Source organism: Protopterus annectens, chromosome 3.part0, assembly GCF_019279795.1.
Source record: "Protopterus annectens isolate FY-2018-M chromosome 3.part0, PAN1.0, whole genome shotgun sequence".
NCBI classification, from domain to species: domain Eukaryota; kingdom Metazoa; phylum Chordata; order Ceratodontiformes; family Protopteridae; genus Protopterus; species Protopterus annectens.
In genome coordinates, this window is record NC_056731.1 from 1,095,919,484 (window position 1) to 1,095,946,982 (window position 27,499).

At 42.0% G+C, this 27,499-nt stretch overlaps 1 protein-coding gene across 5 annotated transcripts in view; it reads right to left on the reverse strand.

Moving 5' to 3' along the window:
• DROSHA (drosha ribonuclease III) overlaps positions 1 to 27,499 on the reverse strand; it is a 3,547,421-nt gene that overhangs the window by 1,591,331 nt on the left and 1,928,591 nt on the right. For all 5 annotated transcript variants that reach the window (XM_044065333.1, XM_044065331.1, XM_044065329.1 and 2 more), the window contains exon 20: positions 21,213 to 21,273. In XM_044065333.1, coding sequence (XP_043921268.1) covers positions 21,213 to 21,273 — 61 coding nt within the window. The remainder of the gene's footprint in view (positions 1 to 21,212; positions 21,274 to 27,499) is intronic.

The window sequence follows — 27,499 nt, forward strand, 5'->3', positions numbered from 1 at the left end:
TTTACACCAGTTCATTATATTTAGTTTAAAAGGTGGAAACAAAAGGTCATAAAAGATTTTGTGAGATAAGACACTTACTAGTTTTTGTAGTAAACAAATGATGGTTTCATTGTATCTTACCGGAATACCTACTACTAAACGTCCTACACAGTCAAATAAGTTTGTTAATTCCTTACATGAAGGGCAATTCCCAATAATTCTATTAGGAAATCTGAACAGTCTTAGGCCCCTTTGGGACTCTTAACTTTTAAGCCAGTTTCTAAAAGCATATACACTTGTATTTCCTTAAAGTATTAGTGTCCTTTACCATTTTAAAGCATGCATTAAATGGTACTTACATTTGCCACCTTCATCCATTCCTTCTTCTGCATCATAATCCTTTCTGTCCTCTGCAACATGTACTTAGCAACCCCTTAACTCTCCCTTCAGCCTTTTATCCAACATATTTAATTCAAGTCCATGATGCCCTCTTTTAAAATAGACAACAGTATACTTGTGCAACAAGCCTTTCATAATTTAATGCTATCCCATATCTAATCTGATAATTTTCCACAAAGATATCCACTGAACAGGTCTGACTACATCCTCTTTCATCATCACAACACTTAACATCCTCAGCTTTAAAAGCTCTTATTCACTCCTGATAGTCTGCTGCTGCTCCCTTTTCTCCCTCACCATCTCCACCTTTTGATTTCATAGCTGTCATCACTGAAATAATGGAAATGGTTTTCTATTTGTAGACTCACTGCAGCAGCTGCTATCCTTTTCTCCTCCTCCTGAGCTCCATCTCATGCTTCTCCCCAGCTTTCATTCTTAGTAAGTTTGTAGCTTTCTGCAGAATGTCCATCTCTGATGCTGGCTCACTAAATGTTTTTTGCACCCTGGAGGAAAAAATTCTCAACTAAGCCAGATATGGTAACTTCCATCACAGCCCCCCTCTGCCTGCACACACTTTTTACAAGCAAAAAAGCACTCTTTCTCTTTGTCTTTGCTGCAATATTTTCCATCTGCGTGCAAAAGTCTGAAATCATATTACTACCAGCTTAGAGTGGCTCTGAAGCCCTGCACTGGGTTGCCATACTGCCCTCCGGGCTCTCTCCACTGCTATTTCTGCTTCCTCTAATCCAGTACATTTTGCAAGCAGCTGTCTTAAGATATGCCTCACAGCCCCCTCCTTCGACTTTTTCTTCCATCTTTTTTAAGACATCTTCTGCTTTGGTGCAAAACAAATTGCCTTTGTTCAATGGTGCGTCCAATAATTTTGATTTGACATGGTGTGGCAAGGTCTGCTCCTTAAGCCAAGCATGCCTTCTAAGGACAGAACCAGTGCTTCTAGAGCGTGAAAGCCACATTGCAAGGTGTGCTTAGTAACTTGGCTTGCAGAATGCATAAGCTCTTGCAATTCTTTATTCCCTGCACAAGCAGGAAAGGAAGATATTTTTTTGTTTCAGGAGTTCCATGGTATGCTGCTGATATTTCAGCATGTGGAACTGACAATTTAGTGGTCTAATAGCAAGAGTTGCACAGCTGTATACTTTTTTTACCCCATCTGTCTAAAGCTCGGGAATCCCTGTCTGAGGGAGTGGAATTCTTAGCTGAGGTTACTTTAATTCTTTAAGGTCCTTGGGAGATGACCTCTGGGTCAGTAGTAGGATTTTTGAAAAGGGATTTGTGAGAGTCAGGGATTCTATAGTACCTGTCAGGTTTTCTGGGAGCAGGAGGAAGGGTGTCAGGAGTCAAACAGGATTCCATAAAACCATCATCCAAAACATCCAGGACAGGAGGAATGGCTAAAGTTCTGTGCTGTGGTAAATGTAAGAATTCCCCGAGTCTCTTTTTTGACTGAGGGTAGTCCTGACATTCCCACTGAAAATGCTCCCTTAAAGTATGTAGGGTTTCACCAAATGAAAAATCCTCAGGAGGAGATGCAGAAGGAATGGATTCCCCTGCATCAGAATCCTCATAAACAGAAAGGGGTTGCATGTCTTCATATTTAGAAACCTCAGAGTCATTGGACTCCTGTTCAGATAAAACTACTGGGGACATTTATCTTTTTCTTTTGAAAGGGGTAGCCTGGCTTCCCCTAATAAGCATAATAAAGTCTTCCGCCATTTTAAGCATTTGAGATTGAGACATGGAAGCAGGTGCCTGAGCTTGGGTCGTTGTTTTTTTAGGAGCAGTTCGTACCCTGGGCCTTAAAAATTCAGTTGTTTTAGAAAGAGCTGAAGATACAAAATAAGTTGTCGGTTTGTAACGATTATCGGTAGTGCGAAGAACTTCCTTGGAAGCCGGTGCCTGCTCAGCGGCTCCGGACCTATCCAAGGTAGAGACATCCACAGGATTCTTAGTTGAAGAAGAGTCTTGCTGCATACCTGACTCCGAACGGCTCTTGGTAGTGGCCTGCGAATCCAAAGAAGCGGACATCAGGGGCTGCGAAAGCTCCTCACTGAGGACCGGAGAACTGACAATTAGCTTAACGGAAGCGTTGTCAGCAGTTTTGGACATGTGTGGTCTGCCTCTGTCTTTAGCCTTACGTTTTTTTGGAAGATCGGTAGTCGGATGGCTTACCGAAGCTATATCGGAATACAAGGACTGAGAGCGAAAATATTCGGCTACAATAAGGGCCCGATGTATAGTTCTGGTATTGAACAAAGCACAAAAGCAATGTTGTGGTCTGGGCCTACACAGGTGACGCAGTAGAATGGAAGTCTCAGTGTGCTATTTGCTTTCCACAGGTGAGAAAATTCTAAGTTTTTCTGACATCGGCTACAGCAAGAAAAAAGGATGCCCAATGGGACTTCAACTCGGAAGAAAAGTCAGGTAGCGCCCGACCGGCACTGGTGCGAACTGCTTCTGTTTCGGGCTCCTAGGCAAGAAAGACTGATGTAATGGAGTCGGCTGCCTGATTTTATACCACTGATGACCTGACATCAGTCCTGGAGCGACAGCAACCAACGCAGAAATACTAAGCCTCTAGTTTTCTGGCCGATAACCCAAGTGTGATGACTGCAACAGTGAAATACAAAGAACATCAGTATTATGACCTTTGACTATATCAGGTATAGGAGAATACGAAGGGGTGATGGCTGAACATCTCAGTAGGGGTCTTAAATATCAAGTCTGCAATTCAGTTTTCTGAATGTGTACGATAATACAGTAACAAACACATGCTAAGACAATTAGAAACATTCTTGATAAAAACAAAGTTAGTTTTCTGGCAATAAAATGCATTTAACCAAAACATCAAAACTCCAATTTTCGACAAAGAACAAGAGACCAAACATTTGTGATTCATATAGTACAGTTGTGTACACTTACCATAAATGTAGATGTTTGAGTGTATTCACTGTTGCAGTCATCACACTTAGGTTATCTGCCTGCAGGTAGCCCTCCGTTGGCCCGACTACCAGAGTCTTGGGATTTCTGCGCCGGATGCTGTCACCTCTTCCATGACGTCAGGGGTATAAAACATGCAGCCGATGCCACTACATCAATTTTCCTTCCCTAGATGTCAGGAGCCCCCAAAATAGGAAGCTATTACATGGTGTGGAACATCTCCAGTAAAAAGTAAATACCCCTGCCATAAAAGATGGCCATAAAGAGGATAGGTAATAAGGATAGAGAAAACCAGGGGTCTAGAGGGAGGGAAACTAGGACTGCAACAGTGAATACACTCGAACATCTACATTTATGGTAAGTGTACATAACTGTACTATGTTCTTAGTGTTTCACTGTTGCACTCATCACACTTGGGTTGATTCCCAAAACTGAGGAAGGGTGGAGGCAGTCAAGAAGTGTTGGGGCTGGCTAGCAGGCCTTGTAAGACTGCTGTAGCAAATCCAGCTCTGGATTTAGAAAAATAGGTAAGTGGTAATGCTTGGTGAAGGTGTGTACAGAAGTCCAGGTTGCAGCTTCCAGGATGTCCCTGGTGGGGACCCCCCTGATAAATGCTGTAGAGGTTGAAGTAGCTCGAGTGGAATGAGTTCTGATCCCTAGAGAGGTAAGTTTTCTATGGTGCTTGTAGAAGAAATGGATGCCGTGTGTGCTATCCATTTGGAAATGGTTTTCTTCTAAATGGCCTTGCCCCCTGCCTCTGTAGCAAAGCTGACTAGTAGCTGGTCAGATTTTCTGAAAGGCTTAGTCCTGTCAAAGCAGAACCTGAGCTGTCTGTGCACGTCCAAGGAGTGCAGGATCCTTTCTCCTCTATTATGAGGATTAGGGAAAAAGGTTGGCAAATGGATGGGTTGGTTTAAAGCCACACTGGATACCACCTTGGGCATAAAGGAAGGGTTAGTCCTGAGGGAAACCCTGTCAGCATGGAAAATAATGAAAGGCTCCACCGCCATTAGTGTCTGTAACTCAGACACTTTTCTTGCTGAAGTAATAGCTAGAAGTAAAGCTGTTTTCCAAAAGAGGAATTTTAACTCTGCTGAAGCAGCAAGTTCAAAAGGGGGAAGTGTGAGCTTTTCCAGTACAAAGTTAAGGTCCCAGGCCGGGTGAGAGCTCTCCTAGGGAGCCTTAAATTGTTAGCTCCTCTCAGGAACTGCTTGATGAAAGGGTGAGAAAAGTGAGGAGGCTCAGTATTATAATGAGCTGAGATGGCAGAGGCATGAATCTTAATGAATGAGAAGAATAGGCCACTGTGGAGCAGCTCTGCTAGGTAATCAAGGATTTGAGTTAAGTCGGGCACAGCTGTGCCCTTTTCTTGAGACTGACTCCAAGAACAATATCTTTTCAGCATAGGATTTCCTAGTACTAGGCCCTTCTGGCCTCAAGGATGACGTCTAGCACCTGTTTGCTGAGGGATGCTGGTGGTGTATTCATGGGATAAGCCAGGTTGCAAGGTTTAGGGTTTGCAGCTGTGGATGCAAAATCTGTCCCTCCTGCTGAGACAGCAGGGAAGGTGTCTGATGTAGGTGCCAGGGTGGCACTACTGTCAGACTGCGCAGGAGTGGGTATCAGTGCTGGCATGGCCAGTCAGGTGCAATAAAGATTGACATTGGCCCATCCTGTTTGATCTTGAGTAGTATTTTTGAGAGGGGGGCAGATTAGGAAAGGCATAAATTGAGAGGTTTTCCCATGTAAAGGATAGGGTGTCCACCTTCCAGGCTCTGCTGTGAGGGTTCCTGGTGCAAAATTTGTTCGTTTGGGGGGAGGCAAAAAGGTCCACCTCCAGAGTTCCCCACCTCTGGGTTAGAAGTTTGAATGAGTTGGTTCCATTTTCCACTCGTGAGGGTCAAGTAGATTTCTGCTTAAGTTGTCTGATAGTGAATTTTGCTTGCCTGGCAGGAATTGAGCTTGTAGGTGCACTTGGATGCTCAAGGCTGTGTTCCACAGAGCCATGGCTAACCTACAGAGTGGGTAAGAATGAGTCCCACCCTGCTTGTTTATGTACCACATAACTGTGGTGTTGTCTGTCTTTATCAGGAGCTGTCCTGGAAAGTTAAGGCATTTGAAGACTGTCAGAGCATTCTGTACAGCTAGCAATTCTTTTTGATTGATATGCAGGGGAATTTGTTCTGGGCTCCATTTGCCTTGTATGCATTTTCCTGCAATGTGAGCCCCCCGTGCAGAGTCTGATGCGTGGGTTTGGGTGACGAGGGGTTGAGTGAAAGGAAGTCCCTTTTTGTTGTTGCATGCTTCTGCCCACCAAAGGAACTCTGCCCTTAGACAAGGTATGATAGGAATCACTGTTTCCAGGTCCTGAGAATGTTGACACCAGAGACTTTTTAAGTACCATTGAAGTTTCCTCATATGCAGTCTTGCATATGGAATTAGCAGAATGCATGAGGCCATGAACCCTAGGGCTTGCAGTATTTTTCTTTGCAGACAGCTGGGTTTTGCTGGCCATTATTTTGAAAAAGTTTGTCAAATAGACCTGCTTTTCTGGAGTGAGGAATGCCATCTGGGAAGTTGTGTTCAAGCTTGCTCCCAGGAATACAATTTGCTGGCTGGGCACCAGCTGTGATTCCTTTTCATTGATGGTGTATCCTAGTGAAGTTAGAAGTCTTTTTACAAATGCCAGCTGCTGAAGTAGCAATTCCTGACTATCCGCCTGAATCAGGCAATTGTCCAAGCATTGGTAGATTTGAATATTTCTCTGCCTGCAGTATGCAATGGCTGGAGCCAGGCATTTTGTGAATACTCTGGGCACAGTAGATAAGCCAAAGGGAAGTGCAGAGAACTGATAGTGCATAGAGCCTGCCCTGAAGCGTAGATATTTCCTGCAAGACTCCCTTATGGGGATGTGCAGATAAGCTTCTTTTAGGTCTAGCGTGACTAACCAGGCATCCTTGGCTAGCATAGGAAGAAGCTGTTGCAGTGTAAGCATTTTAAATTTTGGGACCACCAGAAAGGTGTTGAGGATTGATAGATCCAGGATCGAGCACCAAGAGCTCTCTTTTCTGGGCACCAGGAACAGTCTGGAGTAGAAACCCTGCCCCCTTTTTTCTACTGGAACAGGTTGAATAGCCCTGATATGGAAAAGGGAAAGTACTTGTTTTGAGCCTCTGCCAACTGGTTTGGAGGAAGGTCTGGCAACCCGCTTGGTGTTGTTGGCAGTGAGTGGAAGTAGAATCTGTATCCCTGGCATACAATGTTTAGAACCCATCGGTCCTGAGTAATGGACATCCAGTTTTTTGCATGAAGGGTGTGTTTTCCTCCTAGGGGTGCAAGTACTTGGACATGGCTGGGAAGGATAATTGGAAAGTCATTGTGAACTTTTTCCATAAGGGGGTGGTGGCTTACCACTCCCTGGTTTTGAAGTGGAAACACTCCATTGTTTAGATCTCTGCATACCCTGAGACTGTAGTCTTGGTGGTCTGTTTCCCCTGGGTTTGGACTGAGAAGGCCTGAGAGGGACTGGAAAAGACCAGTTTCTTTGAAGGCCAATGCCTACTGAATTTAGGTGGCTGCACCTGTAAGAAATCTTTGACTGTTTGCATAGATTTAGCTTTTTCTTCCATTGTTTTACGAACTTTTGCTTTTGTGCAAACAAATGCTCCTGATTTAATGGAGCATCTAGTAATTTTGCTTTGACATGGTCAGGCAAGACTTGTTCTTTTAGCCTAGCATGCCTTCTCAGTACAGACACAATGACAGCAGCCCTGCAAGATGCTTCTAAGGCATCAAACCCACATTGCAAAGTATGTTTACTAACTTGGTTTGCAGAATGCATTAACTCTTGTAAATCTTTATTTTCTGCACAATCTGGAAGTAACACCATTTTTTGTTTAATTAGCTCCATAATATGTTGCTGGTACTTCAGCATGTGAAACTGGCAATTCAAAGCCCTGATGGCAAGAGTTGCAGAGGTATATACCTTCTTACCCCATCTGTCTAAAGCTCTAGAATCCTTGTCTGAAGGGGTAGGGTTTTTGGCTGTAGAAGCCTTAATGCCTTCAGGTCCCTGGGAAATGGTCTCTGGATTTGCAGCAGGATTCTCAAAGCGAAATTTGTGAGAATCAGGTACTCTGTAGTACCTGTCAGGTTTTCTAGGAGCTTGTGGTAAGGTGTCAGGAGTAAGACTGGACTCCAAGAAGACATCGTTTACAATATCCAGGACAGGGAGTATAGCTAGAGGCCTGGGCTGAGGCAAATCTAAAAATTCCCTGAGTCTCTTTTTGGACTGAGGATAGTCCTGGCATTCCTAGCGGAAATGCTCTCTTAAGGTATGCAAGGTTTCACCAAAAGAGAAATCCTCTGGAGAGGAGGCAGAGGGAATGGATTCCTCTGCATATGAATCCTCAATAGGTCGATAAGGGTATGTCCTGGTAATCAGAATGGTCAGTCATCAGACTCCTAGACTGTAGAATCAGAAGGAAATTACATATTTTGTCTTTTGGCAGGGGAAGGCTGGCTTCCCCTAATTAGAGTAATAAGGTCTTCAGCCATTCTAAGCATTTGTTTTTGTGGCATGGGAAGATGAACATGCGCTTTGGACATCGGCTTTCTAGGCGTAGTGCGAACTCTGGGCCTGAGAAACTCAGTAGTTTTAGTAGGAAATGAAGTTGTCGGTTTAATATGACTATCGTTAGGTCGGAATACATCCTCAGAAGCTGGTGCCTACAAAGCGGCTCTGGACCCATCCAAGGTAGAGACATCTGCAGGTTCCATAGTCGAATAAGCATCTCGCGGCATACCGGACTTCAAATGGGTCTCAGTAGAGGCCTGGTAATCTGTATAAGTGGGCATCAGGGGCTGCAAAGGCGCCTCACTGAGTACCGGCGGACTGGTGACAAGCTTAACGGAAGCATTGTCGGCAGTTTTTGACTTGTGTGGTTTGTCTCTGTCTTTGAGCTTTTTCAGAAGATCGGCAGTCGGATGGCTTACCGAAGCCATTTTGGAATACGGAGAACGAAAGTGAAAGAATTTAGCTACAAAAACAGCCAGACGATGAATGGTTCGGGCGTTAATCAAGGCACAAAACCGACAGCTAGGGACATCGTGGTTTGGGCCAAAACAGGTGATGCAGTAAGAATGAAAATCTCTGTGAGGTATTTGCTTTCCACAGGCAAGACAATTGTTAATTTTTTCTGACATTGGTTAGAGCAAGAAAAAAGAATCCCCAACGGGGTACTTAGCTTTAGAAGACTTCAGGTCTGAAACTCGAAAAACAAAAATTTCAGGTAGCGGCCAACCGGCACTTGCAAACTGCTTTTGCTTCTGGCTCCTTCTCGGCAAGAAAGAATGATGTAATGGCATCGGCTGCATGTTTTATACCCCTGACGTCATGAAAGAGGCAACAGCATCCGACACAGAAATTCCAAAACTCTGGTATTCAGGCCAAATGAGGGTAGGCAGACAACTCAAGTGTGATGATTGCAACAGTGAAATACAAAGAAAATCCTTTGTTTCAGGCAGATATTCTGGTCAGGCAGCTATGACATCCTGAGGCTGACAAAACACTTTACAGTAAAGTACAGTTGTGTACACTTACCATAAAGGTAGATGTTCTGAGTGTATTCACTGTTGCAGTCATCACATCTGGGTTATCCCTGCCAGGGTAGCCCTTGGCCGGTCCGAATACTAGAGACTTAGTATTTCTGCATCGGTTGCTGTCGCTTGAGGACTGACATCAGGTCGTCAGTGGTATAAAGTAAGGCAGCCGACACCATTACATCAGTTTTACTTGCCCTAACCTGTCAGGAGCCCCCAAAGTAGGAGGGGAGGTTCTAGTGGAAGAACCCCATTAGTGGAAAATAAATACGAAAATGTCCCTTGTACAGAAAGGATATATGCTGCCTGGTTCAACACACTCTGAAGAAGTCCTTTGGGACGAAACCTAGGTCAGTAGTGGTGAGCCGGTATTTGTTTTTGGAATAAAATCCTGTTGGTTGAGCTTCGTGCCTCTGTGGAATTCTTACAGTTTTTGGTCGGTTCTTGGTGTTTGTTTGTAGTCATCTGCATGGAGGACGACAGCACTCCTGTTAACATCAAGGATTTATTGCAGCAAATACACAAGCAACTTTGTGAGCATTCTGCACAAATTCGAATTTTAATGGATAGACAAAATTGTATTCCTACCTCTGTTCTGGAGAATAGTTTGGGTTTACCCCTTACTCAAGCCACGCCAGCTGCCACTTCTCCTGTGAACACTGCTACGGAAGATGACATTATTCCATGTCAGCATCCTACTAAATTGCCATAGGACTGGGTTATCTGATAATTCATTTGTTGCTTCTCACCGTGCACGTTGGGCCACCAACTGTTTTAATTTTCACTCAGACAGTGGTCCCATACCGAGTAGTTATAGCATTGGGACCAAGTCTATGTCTGCATTATTGAAAGATTTTGAGACCAAGCTTTTTAAGCTTAAAAGAACCCAGTTGGAGAACAGTTATCTTAATCGTAACATTGAACTGGGTTTAGTACCGAAGGGTTTGCGTGTATGGCGTTATCCGAATGGGTGCGCAAATAATCAAGAGATTGTCAAAGAGTTGCACCAGTTGTTTGATTCGACTGGGTTGCGTATAATGGGACTTATGGTGAAATATAACAACATTAAAATTGAAGGGCTCCTAAAAGACCTAGAGTCAGTTGACTCAAAGATTACACAAGATCTGTTATTTGATCAATGCTATACAAACTATATTAACATCTTAAAGGACATTGATAGCTGTTGTGACGCTATTTGTAACAAAAAGTTTGACAAATTGCAACGTGATATTAAGGTGTATCAGACTGGTAATATATACCCCTTTGACGGCAACGATAAGGTTAAATTTCCAGATAAGGATTTAACAGCCAATCAGAATAGAACTCCTACTGAAGAGGTGTCGCTGGAAACCTCAAGATACACTAATAGTCCTGGCATTCGTGGGGATGACCCTTTAGAAGACAACCTGAGACGGTTGGAAAGAATCAAACAGCAAGGACCAGCACGCGACGAGAACGAGGTGCATCGTATGGGAGCAGGGCCAAAGTAAATTTTCAGACTGTAAATCCTCAACGGAACTGGTCCAAAGCAGTAAGAAGGTAGTCAACAAAAAAATCTAATGCCTACATGATACACTATGTAATGACGCTAATTGTTTTATTTGTTTGCTTGCACATGGGGTTGTAGATCCCAAGGATTTAATCAGCAGTTACGCAGTCAACTTTTGTCTTGTAGGATCGGAGCAAGTATGTACAGATTTTGAATTTAGTTCGACCACACATGAAGCTTCTAATGACTTTGCACATATGGATTTTAGTGTTAACGATTCATTATGTGGACATTTAACTCAGACAACAGTGCATTTTAATCGGAATTTATCAATTGGTATGCAACAGGCTGGTGCTTCTTCTGTACTTTTTTGTTTAACTGATCATTCTCCAACAGCTTTAACTGACTCTAATGACAACGCGTTGAATGTATATGTAGGGAATTCATTTAATTACAATAACAGTTATGGTGGGGGGGGGGTACAGATTCATTTGATGCATTTTGTACTGAGCGGCCATTTGAGGCTCTGATACATCATGATTTTAATACACATGTCCATTTTGATGAACATTTATTACTGCAAATGAGTACAATTGTGATTCCTGATGATGCCAATTTAGTGGGGGCTACTTGTAAGGCTGTACCGACAGAGAATGATTCATTGCAGATTGATTTATTTAAACATCACATGTTAGAATCAAATAATATACTAAAACAATGTACGGCATCTCAGATAGAGCCTTTGCAGGTTATTAATCAGGCATCAACTTTGGTAGGTTGCTTTGGTGACAAACATCCGGGACCATTAGTTTTATACAATCAAGGTATTTTATATAATCCGACAATCTTATATAACAAAGCGCATGATTTTAAAATATACAATTATTCCAGCATGGTTTTTGAAATGAAACATGCTGAATTGTTATCCAAGGGTTTCAACTTTGTTCCCCACAGAAAAGGCAATATTGTTGACACCTTAATTGATCTCAGATTGTTTACTCGCAAAATGAATTTGTTAGCGTTTTTTGCGGCTGAGGGTAGTAGAGAACATACTGTTAGCACATCTACTCTTAAAAAAACCAGCTGTTTTAATCCACCGCATAATTATATCGTAGAGTTATTTGAAAGTTTGTGCGAGTTTGATATTAGGGATTATTTTACCCATAGACAAAACAAACATTTTGCAAATCTGAACCAGGAAGAACTTGACACTATTACACAACTTTGTCACACAAAGAATATACATATTATGAAGCCCGATAAGGGCAGTGGGGTTGTCATAGTCGATAAATTGGATTACGTGAGTGAGATGTTTGGCATGTTAATGGAAGATAAGTATGTTGAAGTAAGTAGTAATGAAATTCACATAGCATATAGGAAGATTGAGTTGGACCTTGATGATATGCTTTTTCAGGGAGAAATCAATGAGGACGAGCATGAGTTTATGACTAACAATTTTCATGTTGTTAGTGGAATATTTGGTATCCCTAAAATCCACAAGGGTCTGGACAATGTTAAGTTCAGACCCATTGTGGATGGTAAGAGGAGTAAGGTCTCCTTTATTAGTCAGTTTTTGGATTCTAAATTAAAATTAGGGCTAAACACATTTTCCTATATAACTAAGGATTCCTGGCATTTTTTAGATCAGATTAAAAAATTGGACGTGCAAGATGGCAATTGTTTTGTCACCATTGATGTGGTCAATCTTTTCTCTGTCATTCCACATGAAGTGGGGTTGGTATGGTTAGAAGAACAATTGTTTGCCACAGGCATTTTCGATCAGGAACAGATCAATACATATGTTAAATTAATGGAGTTGGTGCTATGCAATAATTTTCTGTTTTTTGAAGGCCATTATTTTCGACAGCGTACAGGAGTGGCAATGGGGGCGGCATGCGCCCCCATTTACGCAAATTATATTATGGCATTCTGGGAAGCCAATTTTGTTTTCAATAGTGAATATCGCCCATTTATTAAGCTCTATACGCGCTACTTGGACGATATCTTTATTGTTTGGCAAGGTGAGAGGTCAACCTTGGAGGCCTTTATTGAATACATTAATCAAACTGTTTGGTTCTTACAGTTTACTTATGACATTAAAGATGACAAAATTACATATTTGGATATATGTCTGACATATGATAAAGACAAGGGTTATCTAACATCTACTATATATAGAAAGTCTACCTTTTCCAACTCTTATTTGCATTTTGAAAGTTGGCACCCTAGCCATCAAAAAAGAGCAATTATTAAGGGCCAGATGGTTAGGGCAGTCCGTATGGTGAGCGAAGATCTAGAATTTCAATTAGAGTTGGATTTAATGACGGAGCTGTTTTTAAACAGGGGTTATCCCAAAAATATGTGTGAGCAAGTTAAGAAGGAAATACAGTGTAAAAGGGATGGTGGTATTATTCAACCTATACTTAAATGTGAAAATGACCTTTTTAGTCACACCGGTGGGGATTGTACAAGGTGGGCTTTATTTAAGGATCATCTTTTGTATGTTCTCACTTTTAATGGTGATGCCGAACACATCATTAAGATTACTGAAAAGAATTGGCGGTCCCTTCTTAGACTTAAGGATTTTCAGAAATTTGCTACACACAAACCCAAATTTGTTTTTCGTAAAGACTTGGCACTCAAGGAAATTTTTGAGAGAAGTGCAATGATCCATGACAACATTACTAATAAAGTTATAGGTAACTTCAAGTGTGGCAGATGTTTAACATGCAAGCATATATTGCCTACAGGGAACAAAATTGTGATCAATGGTATACCTATTAACATCATAGGACACTATGATTGATTCTCTGTCAATGTTGTCTACCTTGCCAAATGCCAGTTATGTACGGCATTTTATGTTGGCAAGACTTGTAGACGCCTAAGGGAGAGGATAAAAGAGCATATGTTAGACATTCAGCATAAAAAGTCCACTAATGCATTAGCCAGACATGTCATAAAGTTTAATGACCATAGTTTTAAATTTTGTGTCATACAACAAGTGGTAAAAGATCAACAGGGAAGGATAACTGACCACCATTTAGACGTTTGCAAACTGAAATGGCAGTTTAGACTTCATGCCTATCATCATCCAGGATTAAATGAATTCATTTCAATTAAGCCATATTTAAAGTTAAAGTACATTATAGGTTAAACTATTAGGTGACACAGCAAATATTTAATGTTTATATATTTTCATTGAACATATAAACATTACACAAAAAATTCATCAGAATTTTAATACGTTTGTATTTGAATATTTAACATCAATTTATTATCAACATTTAATATACATTCAGATATAACATATATTTTTTTCATATTCACTAATTCTTTTACTCAATTTTTTTACATACATTTTTCTTTTTTTTCATCCATTTACACTTTTTCTTGATGGTTTAGTTTAATTTGCATTTGTTGTTTTTTTTAAATTGGGTTTAGTTGGGTGTGGTTGAGTAATTTTAATTGGTTTAGGATTTATGTTTTTTTATTGGATCATTGAATTATTGAAATGTATTTATATGTTGCCTGGTTCAACACACTCTGAAGAAGTCCTTTGGGACGAAACCTAGGTCAGTAGTGGTGAGCCGATATTTATTTTTGGAATAAAATCCTGTTGGTTGAGCTTTGTGCCTCTGTGGAATTCTTCAAGTGTGATGATTGCAACAGTGAAACACAAAGAAAATCCTTTGTTTCAAACAGATATTCTGGTCAGGCAGCTATGACATCCTGAGGCTGACAAAACACTTTACAGTAAAGTACAGTTGTGTACACTTACCATAAAGGTAGATATTCCGAGTGTATTCAGTGTTGCAGTCATCACATTTGGGTTATCCCTGCCAGGGTAGCCCTTGGCCAGTCCGAATACTAGAGACTTAGTATTTCTGCATCGGTTGCTGTCGCTTGAGGACTGACATCAGGTCGTCAGTGGTATAAAGTAAGGCAGCCGACACCATTACATCAGTTTTACTTGCCCTAACCTGTCAGGAGCCCCCAAAGTAAGAGGGGAGGTTCTAGTGGAAGAACCCCACTAGTGGAAAATAAATACGAAAATGTCCCTTGTACGGAAAGGAGAACAACAAAGAGAATTGTAATAAAAGGTAAAAAATAATAAAAGGGGATGGAGGGAGGGAAACCAGGAATGCAACAGTCTATACATTCGAACATCTACACTTATGGTGAGTGTACACAACGTGTTTCACTGTTGCAGTCATCACATTTGGGTAGATTCCCAAAGCTGTGGAAATGGGTGGAGGCAGTCAAAAAAGCTAGGGGTTGGCTAGGATGCTCTGCAAGATGGCAGAGGTAAACCCTGCCCTGGATTTGGAGAAGAGAGGCAGGTGGTAATGCTTGGTAAAAGTGTGAACAGATGTCCAGGTGGTAGCCTCCAGGATGTCCTTGGTGGGGACTCTTCTGAGGAAAACTGCAGAGGTGGAGGCTCCTCTGGTGGTGGTGGTGTGTCCTGACCCCATTGGGGGGAGGCTTTCCGTACTATTTGTAGCAGAAATGGATGAAGTGTGCTATCCATTTGGAAATGGTTTGCTTGGAGATGGCTGTGCCATTTGCCCCTGTAGCAAAGCTAACCAGCAATTTATCAGACTTTCTGAAGGATTTAGTCCTGCCAAGATAGAATCTGAGCTGTTTATGCACATCTAGAGAAAGAAGAATCCTTTCCCCCTTATTCTGGGGAATAGGAAAGAAGGTGGGCAAATGAATGGATTGGTTGAGTGCCACACTGGACAGTACCTTGGGCATGAAGGATGGGTTAGTGCTGAGGGATACCCTGTCTGCATGGAAGATGATGAATGGTTTCACAGCCATGAGTGCTTGCAGCTCAGAGACTCTTCTGGCTGAAGTGATGGCCGGAAGGAATGCTGTCTTCCAGGAGAGAAATTTTCGCTATGCAGAAGAAGCTGGTTCGAAAGGAGGCAGGGTGAGCTTTTCACAAGACAAAGTTAAGGTCCCAAGCTGGTGAGGCCTCAGGTTGCTAGCCCCTCTGAGGAACTCTTTGATCAAAGGGGGTGAATAAAGGGGCTGCTCAGTGGGAAAATGAGCAGAAATAGCAGAGGCATGAATTTTTATAGAGGAGAAAGTGAGACCACTGTGTAGTAGGTCAGCTAAGTAATCCAGGATGAGAGGGATGGAGGGGTGTGCAGGTTCCTATTAAGTTATCGAAAGATAACATAATCGAACGATCAAAACTTCGAAATGGCAGCATTTCGAAGATCGCATTGTAGGATTGCAGTACAGTGAGGATTGGAATATTTGCCTTTTCCTCACTGTAGTGCGATCTCGGAGTTGGAATATATATTTAGCTGGGGGTGTGGCGGGCACAGCCCCCCACAATACAAGCTTCGAAATGCTACCAGTTCGAAGTTTTGATCGTTAAGTTATCTTTCGATAATGTAATATGAACCTGGCTGTACCGTATTGGCTCTATTAACCTGGATCCAGGTGCAGAATGTTTTCCATTTAACTGCATAAGACTTTCTGGTGCTAGAACGTCTGGCCTCACGGATAACATCCAGAACCTGTTTACTGAGAAAGGCAGATTGGTTCGGGGATAGGGTATAAGCCAAGCTGCCAAACTGAGTGTCTGCAATTGGGGATGCATGATTTCCCCTTCCCTCTGGGTCAGGAGGTTTGGTATCTGAGGAAGATGCCATGGAAGCAGTGGGGACAGGCTGTGCAGCAAGGGGTACCAGTGTTGTCGGGGCCAGTCTGGAGCTATAAGAATGGTCCTTGTTTTTTTTCCTCCCTTATTCCGAGCAGTACCCTGGGGATGAGAGGTAGGGGAGGGAAGGTATAGACCGACAGACTGACCCAGGGGAAGGACAGAGCATCCACTTTCCAAGCCATGCATTGCAGTGATGCTACTGGTGCAGAACTTGCTTAGCTGATGGTTGGTGTGGGAGGCAAAGAGGTCGACCTTCAAGTTTCCCTATTTCTGAGTTATTAGGGTGAAGGTACTTCTGTTGAGTCGCCACTCTTGTGGGTCCACAAGGTTTCTGCTTAATTGGTCTGCCAGAGAGTTGAGAGAGCCTGGTAGGTATTGTGCTAACAGGTGTAGTTGCATGGAAGAGGCTGTGAGCCTAAGGGTCATGGCCAGCCTGCAGAGAGGGTAGGAGTGAGTCCCTCCCTGCTTGTCGATGTACTACATCCCAGTGGTGTTGTCTGTCTTGATCAGGAGAACCCCTGGAGAGAGAAGGGGTTTGAAAGCTATCAAGGTGTGCTGCATAGCCATCTCTTTATGACTGATGTGCAGAGGGATTTGCTGTGGGCTCCACTGGCCCTGTATGCACCTGATGTCCAGGTGTGCACTCCAAGCACAGTCTGATGCATCTGTGGTGAGGTCTGGGTGGTGGGGGTGGGGAGAAGGGAAGTCCTTTGCTGTGGGAGCATGTTGTTGCCCACAAAAGAAAATCCTTTCTGAGGCAAGGAATTATAGGTAGAAGAGTTTCCAGGTCTTGAGAGTGCTAACACCAAAGGCTCTTTAGGTACCATTGAAGCTTCCTCATATGCAGTCTGGCATATGGAATGAGTAGTATGCAAGATGCCATGAACCCCAGAGCTTGCAGGATCTTCCTTGCAGACAGCTGGGGCCTTGTGGCTAGTTGAGAGAAGTAGGCTGTCAGGAAAATTTGTTTCTCTGGTGTAAGGTGTGCCATCTGGGATGCTATGTCCAGACTTGCTCCCAGGAAGATTATCCTTTGGGTGAGCACCTGTTTGGATTTCTTTTAGTTGATTGTGTATCTTAGGGAGGTTAGCAGGGTCTTTACAAAGGCCAGGTGCTTGAGCAGCTTTTCCTGGCTGTCTGCCTGAATAAGGCAGTCTAAGTATGGGTAAATTTGAATATTTCTTTGTCTGCAAAAGGCAATGGCCGGAGCCAGACATTTTGTGAAAACACTGGGAGAAGTAGATAAGCCAAAGGGAAGCGCAAAGAACTGAAAGTGTTGAAATCCTGCCCTGAAGCAGAGATATTTCCTGCATGATTTCCTTATAGGAATATGGAGGTAGGCCTCTTTTAGATGTAGAGTGGGTTGCCAAGCTTCCTTGGAGAGCATGGGTATCAGCTGCTGGAGGGTGAGCATTTTGAATTTTGGGATCACCAGGAAGGTGTTTAGAATGGATAGATCGAGGATGGGGCGCCAGGTGCCCTCTTTTCTGGGCACCAGAAAAAGTCTGGAGTAGAAGTCTTGGTCTATCTGTTATGTAGGAACATGCTCTACTGTCATCATAGAGAGCAGGGAAAGGATTTGCTCTTGAGCCTCTACCCACTGATTTGGTGGTAGATCTGGAAACCCTTTTGGGGTTGGAAGGAAAATGTGTAGCCCTGAGACACAATGTTCAGAACCCATTGGTCCTTGGCAATGGTGGCCCAGGTGCTTGAGTGAAAGGAGAGTTTTCCTCCTAGGGGTGAGTGAAGGTGGGCGGGGAGGAGGTGGAGGAGGTGAGTCATTGTGAGTTCTTACTATAAGGGGTTGGCTTAGAACTCCCTGGTTTTGAAGTGGAGGCAGTCCACTGCTTAGATCTCTGCATTCCCTGGGGCTGCTGTCTGGGGGGTCTGTTTCCATGGGGCCTAGGCTGTACTGATTTACTTGGAGTAGGAAAGGACCAGTGCTTGGAGGGACAATGCCTGCTGAACCTAGGGAGCTGGATCTGTAAGAAATCCTTAACTGTTTGCATAGATTTTGCTTTTTCTTCCATCTTTTTTAAGACCTCTTCTGCCTTAGTGCCAAATAAGTTATCTTTGTGCAAGGGGGCATCCAACAATTTAGATTTGACATGGTCTGGCAGGGGTTGTTCCTTAAGCCATGTACTTCTTCTAATGACAGATCCAGTGACTGCCGCCCTGTAAGAAGCCTGCGAATTAAATGAAGTGGGCATCAGGGGCTGCCAAAGCGCCTCACTGAGTACCGGAGGACTGACGACTAGCTTAATGGAAGCGTCGTTGGTAGGTTTGGACCTGTGCAGTCTGTCTCTGTCTTTATCTTTATGTTTTTTCAGAAGATCTGCTGTCGGATGGCTTACCTAAGCCATATTGGAATTAGAGGACTGTAAATGAAAATATCTGGCTACAATAACGGCCCGATGATGGACAGTTCTGGCGTTGAACAAAGCACAGAAGCGACAAAGGGGGACATCGTGGTCTGGGCCTAAACACGTGTCGCAATAAGAGTGGAGGTCTCGGTGTGGTATTTGCTTTCCACAGGCGAGACAATTATTAACATTTTCTGACATCTGTTAGTGCAAGAAAAAAGGATCCCCAATGGGGTACTTAGCTTTAGAAGACTTGAACTTCAATTCAGAGATGAAAGCTCAGGTAGCGGCCGACCGGCACTCGTGCAAACTGTTTCTGGTTTGGGCTCCATGGCAAGAAAGACTGATGTAATGGCATTGGCTGCTTTACCTTATATCAATGACGACCCGACGTCAGTCCTCAAGCGACAGCAATTGATGCAGAAATACTAAGTCTCTGGCATTTGGGCTGGCAGAGGGCTACCCTGACAGGGATAACCCAAATGTGATGACTGCAACAGTGAAACACGAAGAACATCAAATGTTTATAAAAGCACAACAAAGGTTTAAGTGAATTCAACAGACACACTTTCATTGGAATTAAATCAGATTGCCCCCCCCCCCCCAAGAGTTGATCCAGTTGTTCTAGATTCAGGAACTTGTGTGGACAGTGACCTAACTTTTGGCTAACATGTGTTTATTATTGTAAGAAAGTTCTTCTATGTTGTACAGCTTGTAAACAAAGGACTGTGTCTAGATCTAGGGATGTCATTGCCCCCTTTACTCAACCCTCATTAGGTCAATCACTTAATATAATGCCCCCTTTGGCACACATCCGTTCAGTCACGTACAACTGTAACACTCGCGGAGATACCTTACTAAAAGGATGCAAGACTTAAATAACATATCTTACATGGATCAACTCAAAGGCCTGTCACTATAGTCACTATCCCACAGACTGCTAAGAGGTGACCTGTGTCTGGCATAGAAGGCATCCTCTGACACATTACTGATGTATTTGCTGCACATCGGCATATCAAATGGCATCAGAAATACTTGGTCTGGAGATCTAAAACTCTACTACAACATCAAAAGAACAGGTTGGAGGGACAGGTGTATCTCGCAGAGGGTACTGCTACTGGGAACAGCCTTCCCATCTACATAAAACAAAGTTCATCCTTGCCCATATTCAAGTGCAACTTAGATCTATGGATGGAAAACAGAAAATATGCCCCATGACCACCCCCTTTATTACTACTGGACAGAAGGGGCTCCTAAATGCTTTATTAAACACATGGGTCCTCTCAAATTTTCTATGGTACGATCCCATTTACTCTCATTAAGGATAATATATAATTATCAACCATGAGATGGATAAGACCAATCAATAACCAAATGGGACAGGTTATTTTGTGTACAAAAAGGGAAAGTGGTTAGACTTAAAATGGCCCGCAAGGTCAGCTAGCCCAGTACTTACCTATGAACCTATATGCCACATCCTATCTGATAAAACAGCAATGACAGATCATCAGTGAAACTTTCTCAAGATACTCCGTTATGATAAAAGCAACTAAGAGAACAACGTTCGACTTTGTTGTAACTTAATGGCATGTCAGTGTGCTAAAATATCAGTCTATGAAGCAACCTATATGATTAATTCTCAGCTGATGCTGTCTTCAACCCCCACTTCTGTTGTCTACACATAATCTTTGTGCTCTTGGGTGACACCTTGTTGACCGTGAAAATATAGTAAACATTTATGTATGTCACATCTTTGTGACTGAAAGAATGCTACTGTCAGTGAATATTTAATGTGGAATCAGTAAGCCAGCTTCCAAAATCCACAAAATTCACATTTTACCAGTAAAGATTTTCTTCAGGATAAAGTTTTTCTACAAACTTATATTGATGAAAGCTTCTTCACTAGCCTCTGAAGAGCTACAAAATGCAAGCAAGAAGACTAACAGAATTCAAAGTTCTTAATGTAAAATTAAGAGTGTTGTTACTGGTTGGGGCAGCTTTATACATATTAGAGGATGAGAAAACTAGCATGTTGAAGCAGGCAGCACAGTAAATGGTGGAAAGCTGTGATGAAAGTATAGCAAAAATACAAAGCCTGATTTTTCCTCACCTCGTTTACACAGATCTTACGAAGATAAACTGACTTTGTAATCATCTGTGTGTTAACTTTCTGAAATGTATGAAAATATACAAGATATACAGTTATTCTGATTGATACAAAGGATGACTCATTCCTTCTTAATATGGGATTTTTTAAAGCACAACGAAAGGATTGTTTTAACTCACAGCTGCAAGCATGTCCTGCAGATCAATTCTGATGCATACTTTCACAACCCACAGAATTAAGGCAAAGACATTAATACACAAGGTGAACTGCCAGCACACTTATAGCTAAATGACTCTCATTTAGGCTAGATTTGCAGTGGGCAGGGGTTTATTAGTCTTGTCATGAGGTTATCCCTCCATTTTACAGCTGGAAGAACAGCTTCTCATTAAGCAAGAGTACTGCGATTAGACAGGCGTCCTTAATTTGAGATGTTTATTATAGAGTGTAGATGAGTCACTGATGGGGAATGATGAACAGTAATTTGCAAGCAGAGTTTGTTGCCAATTAAAGGCTTAACACTCAAGCATGTAATTTATGTATAGTAATCTTACAAACAGGTCCCCAAAACACAGCTGAACTCTATGTTATCAGAGAGGAATCCATACATACCACCTGCAGCACACAGATGTCATCACTTACCTAGAAGGAGTAGGGTCATCCTGGCCCAGGCGTGACATGATATTGATTAATGTGTTTATACCTAATAAAAACAAGAAAAAAATATACAAACGATACACTTCACAAAGTGATAAACTAAATTTACAATGTGAATGTATGCAACATACATTTCTCCACCTCAAGCTCACATCTTTAATACCAAGACTACCCTTATCAAAAATTAAGCAGTGTTAATGAAATATCCTGCCCTTAAAATATATAAACCAAAGTGAGATAAGTAGGATGTTTGCGAAATATGTACAATCCCTAGGCAAATTACTTATTCAACTGAAATATGAAGTAGCAAAGGCTGGGAACTGTCCAACAACTTGCAGAAAAAAACTAGCAGTCACCTCTATTATGTAGTTATTACATCATTTAAGCTTATGAAGAGGATCCTAGGCCTTAAACACATGCTCAACATGGACAGGCTCAAAAAAACTCCAGCTTTTCTCTGTCTCATATCGTCTATTAAGAGGCGATCTCTGCTTGACTTAACAAAGCCATGTCTGACCCAGCCCTGTTAGAAATGTTACACCTACAGAAATCCCAATCCCTCAGCACCACATGCTCCAGGGACCTCAACCTCATTACCACAATCAACAGAACATGCTGAAGGGACAGGTTCATAACCCAGAGACTGCCCATGCTCTGGAATAGACTTCCCATACATGTCAAGCAGAGTACCTCACTGGCCCTTTTCAAGAGAAATCTTGATGAGTGGATGGCAAATAAAGTTCACCCTGGGGATCACTCCAGTGGCTCTAATTGATAGAGGCACTGGGAACTAATGGCGGCATGATGCCAGAGCATCTATGGGCTAGGCTTGTAAAGGCTCCAGGGCCGTTGGCCTAGTATGAACCTATCTTCTTTACAGTGATAACTAAGCATAATAAAAACTAATAAATACCCAAGGAAGATAAAGTCTGGATGCCTACTTTGAGTTTATCTTTCAGGTATATGTTCTGCAATGTGTCCCTAGTATGTATGAGTTTGGTGAACTTTGTCTGGGTGACAGGCTAAGCAGAAGACCAGTATTTTTCAGATATTTGCCACAGTAACAACTGGGCTTCTACTGATTGCTCTGGCTGCAGGAAAAAGATCAAGCATATTCATATTATTACAGAATTCTGCCAATGAACACAAACAATTGTAAGCGATGTACTTACCACAAAAGTAGGTTTGCATGGACATGGTTAACTCTGCTTTATCGCTAGGACACACAATAACCTTGGCGCGGACACAGACTTTCCAAGAATTCAACTCCTCCTGCTTTCTCATCATCCCTGGTACAGTATTATAACTCCAGATTTGAGGAGGCTGCTAGAAGTACATGCAACCACTCAGACTAAGACAGTGGCACACTGTCAGCCACACCACCTCTCCCCATCCCCACCCCCTACTAGTCAGAGGGAGAAAAGGCAGAGTGGATGTAAAGGGGGATGACAAAATGTCTGAATCAGACATCATCTGGTTTATCCTCTTCTACCATTAGGAAAGAGCCCTCCAATCAACTCAAGAAAAAATGCCTCAAACTATAACAACCCTGAATGCTGCATGAGACCTGGAGATTACATTCAGCTTGTAATGCTTCACAAAGATACCCAGAGAAGCCCACACAGACATTATGGAAAAAAGCAACAGAGGTGACTACTGCTCTCACAGTGTGTGCCTTTACTCTCCTAATACAAACTTGCATGTTTCTGATGATTAAATTTAATCCAGCCTAATAAGCATCTACATAAAATTATTTTAGAAACTGTTTTTCCTCTCTTTTGTGGCCAATCTGTTAACAGCAAATGAAACAAACAGTTGTGGAATCTTTTCTATGGTTATTAGCACAGTAGACACAGCAATGTCTATGAACAGCAAGACAATGGAGGAGGTATTGTCCTTACTGGAATGAATTGGGAATGATACAAGACGACTAATAAACTGATCAATGTTTGCTTCAGAAGCCACTTTAGGAATGAACTGTGTAGCATGACTCTAAGTGAAAAATAAAGATATGATAGGCTAATGCAGAAGGCTTGAAGCTCATACATGCGTCTGTTAGATGTAATGGCCTCAAGAAAAATGGTCCTCCAGAAGAGGAGGTTAATTTCAGCCCTGGAGGCCAGTTTGAAGCTGGGTTAAGTCAAATGTTAATAACACAAAGTTAGGATCCCACACCAGTAAAATTTAAATAATTGGAGGCCTGAGGAGGAAAACTCCCCTCAGAATATGCATTAAGAGAAGCTAAGGAAGAATTCTGGCAAACCAAATGGAAGACAAGAGATGGCTACATGAATCACCTTAATAGATGAAAACAACAACCCAAAATCAAAAATGATAGCAAGGTAACCCATGGTTAAGAACTGCAGCTTAAAAAAACATCCACACCTTTCTGCAATGCTCAAACTGCAAAACACATCTAGCTGCGTTTGTAAATCTTCTGGGTGTAAGGAATCTGAACAGAGACAAGGATCTGGACCACATTGTCAGGGTAGAATGGGCACATAGAAAAACAACAGAAGAGAAGATGTCAAGCAGCAGTTGAGCACATGGAGATCTGATCAGGTTTGCTGAGCTGGTGAAAAAGCAGAATTTTACAGGGTTTCCACCTGAGAGTTTTTTTCCCCAAAGGTAAGGTTATAGTGAAGGAAACCACACTTGTTGAGGCCAGTATATGGCTACGACAATGATCTTAACTGTCTTCACTACTGTCTTCTGCAGGAATTTGGGAAGCAGAGGAAATGGTGGCAAAGCATAGAGGACACTTGGATGTCACTCTAGGATTAATGCACCTCTGGCCTACAGACCCAAAGGGGAAATGAGGAACAAGATGTTGGATTTGGTGTTGGTCTACCTGGCAAAAAAAAAAAATCATAGCGAGCCTTTTCCCACTGGTTAAACAGATAAGTCATCACTGAGCAGCTGAGAGACCACTCAAGTGATATTAGCAGATGCCTGTTCAGTTGATCCACTACATAGCTGACTTCTTCATATATGTGGACAGCTACCAGAAAGAAGTTGGGAGAAGACATTAACCACCCTCAAACCTCATGGCCTCTCAACACATGGGATAGGAATAGGTCCTACTCAGCTTGGTAATATACTACACAACTGTCATTATGTCTAAGTGTATGCCTATCATTCCATCTGGAATGCTATCCTGGAAGGTCCTCACCAGACTCAAACATAGTGAAACTTTTAAAACATGAAGAGAACAAGTCTAAGATGACTTCCCTGCTTAGTTCAACAGAAACATATCAGTGTCAGATAGGAATGGAACTCAAACCAAAAGTAGATAAAACTAAGGCAACTGAATGTGCCAAAAAAGTAAGAAAGAATATAAGGAGAAGGCTCAGATGAGAAGGCAAGAAATGTAGAAAAGGCATAAATATAGTTGCAATTACAGAAAAATCCTGAACAACCTCGTGTTGATGAGGATCTGACTCAGGAATGGTTAAGGAGAGGTAAATTAAAACCAAAAATGAAAGGTTAATATTGGCAGTGCCAGATAGCAGACTACATACACATTTGGTTTAAAGTTCATTGAACATGTGAGAGAAACAGACAAATGCAGGCTCTCTCAAAAAAACAACTGGAAACAGTCTTGAATCTTATTGCTGGGTGTGACACACTAATAGTAGAGAGCCTTTACACTGAAAGGCATAATAATGTGGCAAGACTGTTGCACTGAGGATTGTGCAAACATTACAATACTGAAATATCAGAGAAGCATTGTAAACAAACTACAAAGTATTATAGAGAAAGATGAAGTTTATATCACATGGGATCACACATTATCAACAGTTCAAAAAAAAATGTAGTTGTCCATGAAAAGAAGAAATCAAAAGTAGCACTGATCACTGAAACTGCTGCACTCACTGATTACAGTGTCTTATGTACAGAGAAACACAAAGTCAAAAACACCAGGATTTTCAGGCAGAAACAAGGGCAATGTGGAAGAAGGATACCCAAACAGTCCCGATAGTAGTAGGTGCAATGGGTCTCATAAAAAAGAATTTCAGTTGTATTTAGATATGTTACCAGTACGTGTAACTCTGTATAAATTGCAGGAGGAGTCAATTCTGGGCACATTGCGGGTGCTACAAAGAGTACTTTTGGTTAACTTGAAATACTGAAACAACATTAACTTCAGAAACTTTAATCATACTTTGACTTGGGAATGGGGTCAATTCCTGTTATGGTATTAGAAATCCAAAGGATTTGGACAAATTAAACTGAGGAAGATTTGCAGCATAAGGTAGACTGCAATTATCCCTAGTATGTCGATGTGCAAACTGGTCTTGGACTGTGGCCACGCACCTTGAACAATCTACCCCTAAAAAGCATCCCACCCTATTCCAGAGACATCCATGGTGACTGCTGCTAGGAGTTCAGAAAGAAGGAATGTGCCACCCAGAGGTTGGAGTTGGCAAGTCATTACGCTAGATGCCTGAAACTTACCTTTGGAGATCATTATTTGACTGGAAAGAGGGTCTGAGGATTGATTTTAGGCCGCTAGAATCCACTGGAGGACTTGCAGATAATATTGAATGTGCAGAATCAAAACGACTGTGGCTCCTATGAGCCACATCAACCTTAGACTGAATGATATTTGAAACTACTTGAACCGGAGGAGAACTGTTCTTACAGAAAAATTGTTAATGCAAATCCAGGCTGTCCAGGAGGCAACCAATGAGTTTCTGGCACTGAGAGAGCCCAAACCATTTTTCACAGGGATTGGAAGAGGAGTAGTAGCAAATTCTGGCTGTGATTAGATTTTCTATGCTTGTGCATCAAGGAGCCAGTTATCCAGAAAAGGGAAGATTTTCAACTCCTGCAGGCTTTGGTACACTGTCACCATTGTCATGCACTTTATGAAACACTCTGAAGACTAAGAAAAGTCCACATGGCAAGGCCCAAAATTGGTAGTGATTACTTTCCACACAAGAATGGAGGAACCATCTTGATATGCATAGCATGTGTCTTGGAGGTCTAAAGAGCACAACCATTTTGCTTGGATGTATAAGGGAGATTAAACCACACTGTGACCATCCAGAACTTATACTGGGAATGTAATGGTTAAGGCCACTTAAAATCTAGAATTACACTAAGGGCCCTCTGCACTTTTCTTTTGGAACCAAAATGAAATGTAGTAGTTATCGAAACCCTCTGTGATTTGGTGGCACCTCCTGAAATTTTTTTTAAGAGGCCTGCAATTTCTAATAAGTACCTTCCTCTTCTGGTGGCGTGGGGAGATTTGGGAGGAGGATGGGAAAGTGTATGGGGAAGGCGGAGAGAGTGAATTATGTAACCTCTAGACTGGATGTCTAAATTCCACTGATCACATCTCATATCTGGCCACACCAACCAGTGGGGGAACAGTTCGTCTATGACTGTCTCCAAAGTGAAGTAGCTGGACAAGACCTCAGGTGGACTGTTTCTGCCACAGAAAGGGGGCAAAGGAATCCCTGACTGTTATTTGCATCTCTGTATAGTGGGCTGTTTTTTGTCACAGAAGCCATCACCACCGGGTCTTCTCTGGTTCTTTCAGTGATGACTGCCCTGAAACTGTTGGTCACATTGAAACCATTACTGATGAGGAATCCCTCCTTCGGAACGGGGAATATATAACCTTGGTATAAACGGATTTTTATAAATCATTTGGTGAGCATGAAGCATCCTTCTTGTTTTCCTACCTAATCTATCCAACACATTTTGGGGCCAGTCAATCACTCCAAAACTGTAAGTTAGGACAGGAAGAGCAAACTGGTTTATACCTGGGACTTAGTTCCTAGATGTCAACGCTGTTTTCAGGATTAATTCAAGTCTTCTAAAGTATTATTAACCAAGTTTTATTCACATTTGTTCATGTTTTATTGTTGATCCTTCATCAAGTCCCAAATATTTATAAACTCTGTCGTGCTCAAGTTCTTTTATATCACATTCTTGTTCCAAACTGATGTTTTCCTGGTGGTGCAGTTTTTCTGCTTTAAAGGTTGCTTTTGCACACTTAACAAGAACAAATAACATTCTTATGTCATCTGAAAAAGTTTTGACAACCTACAGCTGTGCTTTTAGTTCCTCATATGATGAGCTGTACAGTTTTAAATCATCGACAAAGAGAAGATGAGAAGTCTTTACACTTTGTTTTCTAGGAGCTAAATTGTAGCCATGGTCTAAGCTGTTAAGTAAACAGCTTAATGAATTAATGGCAAGGCAGAATAGCAATTGTGACAGAGAGTGGACCTGGAAAATCACCCTTTGAATTTTTATCC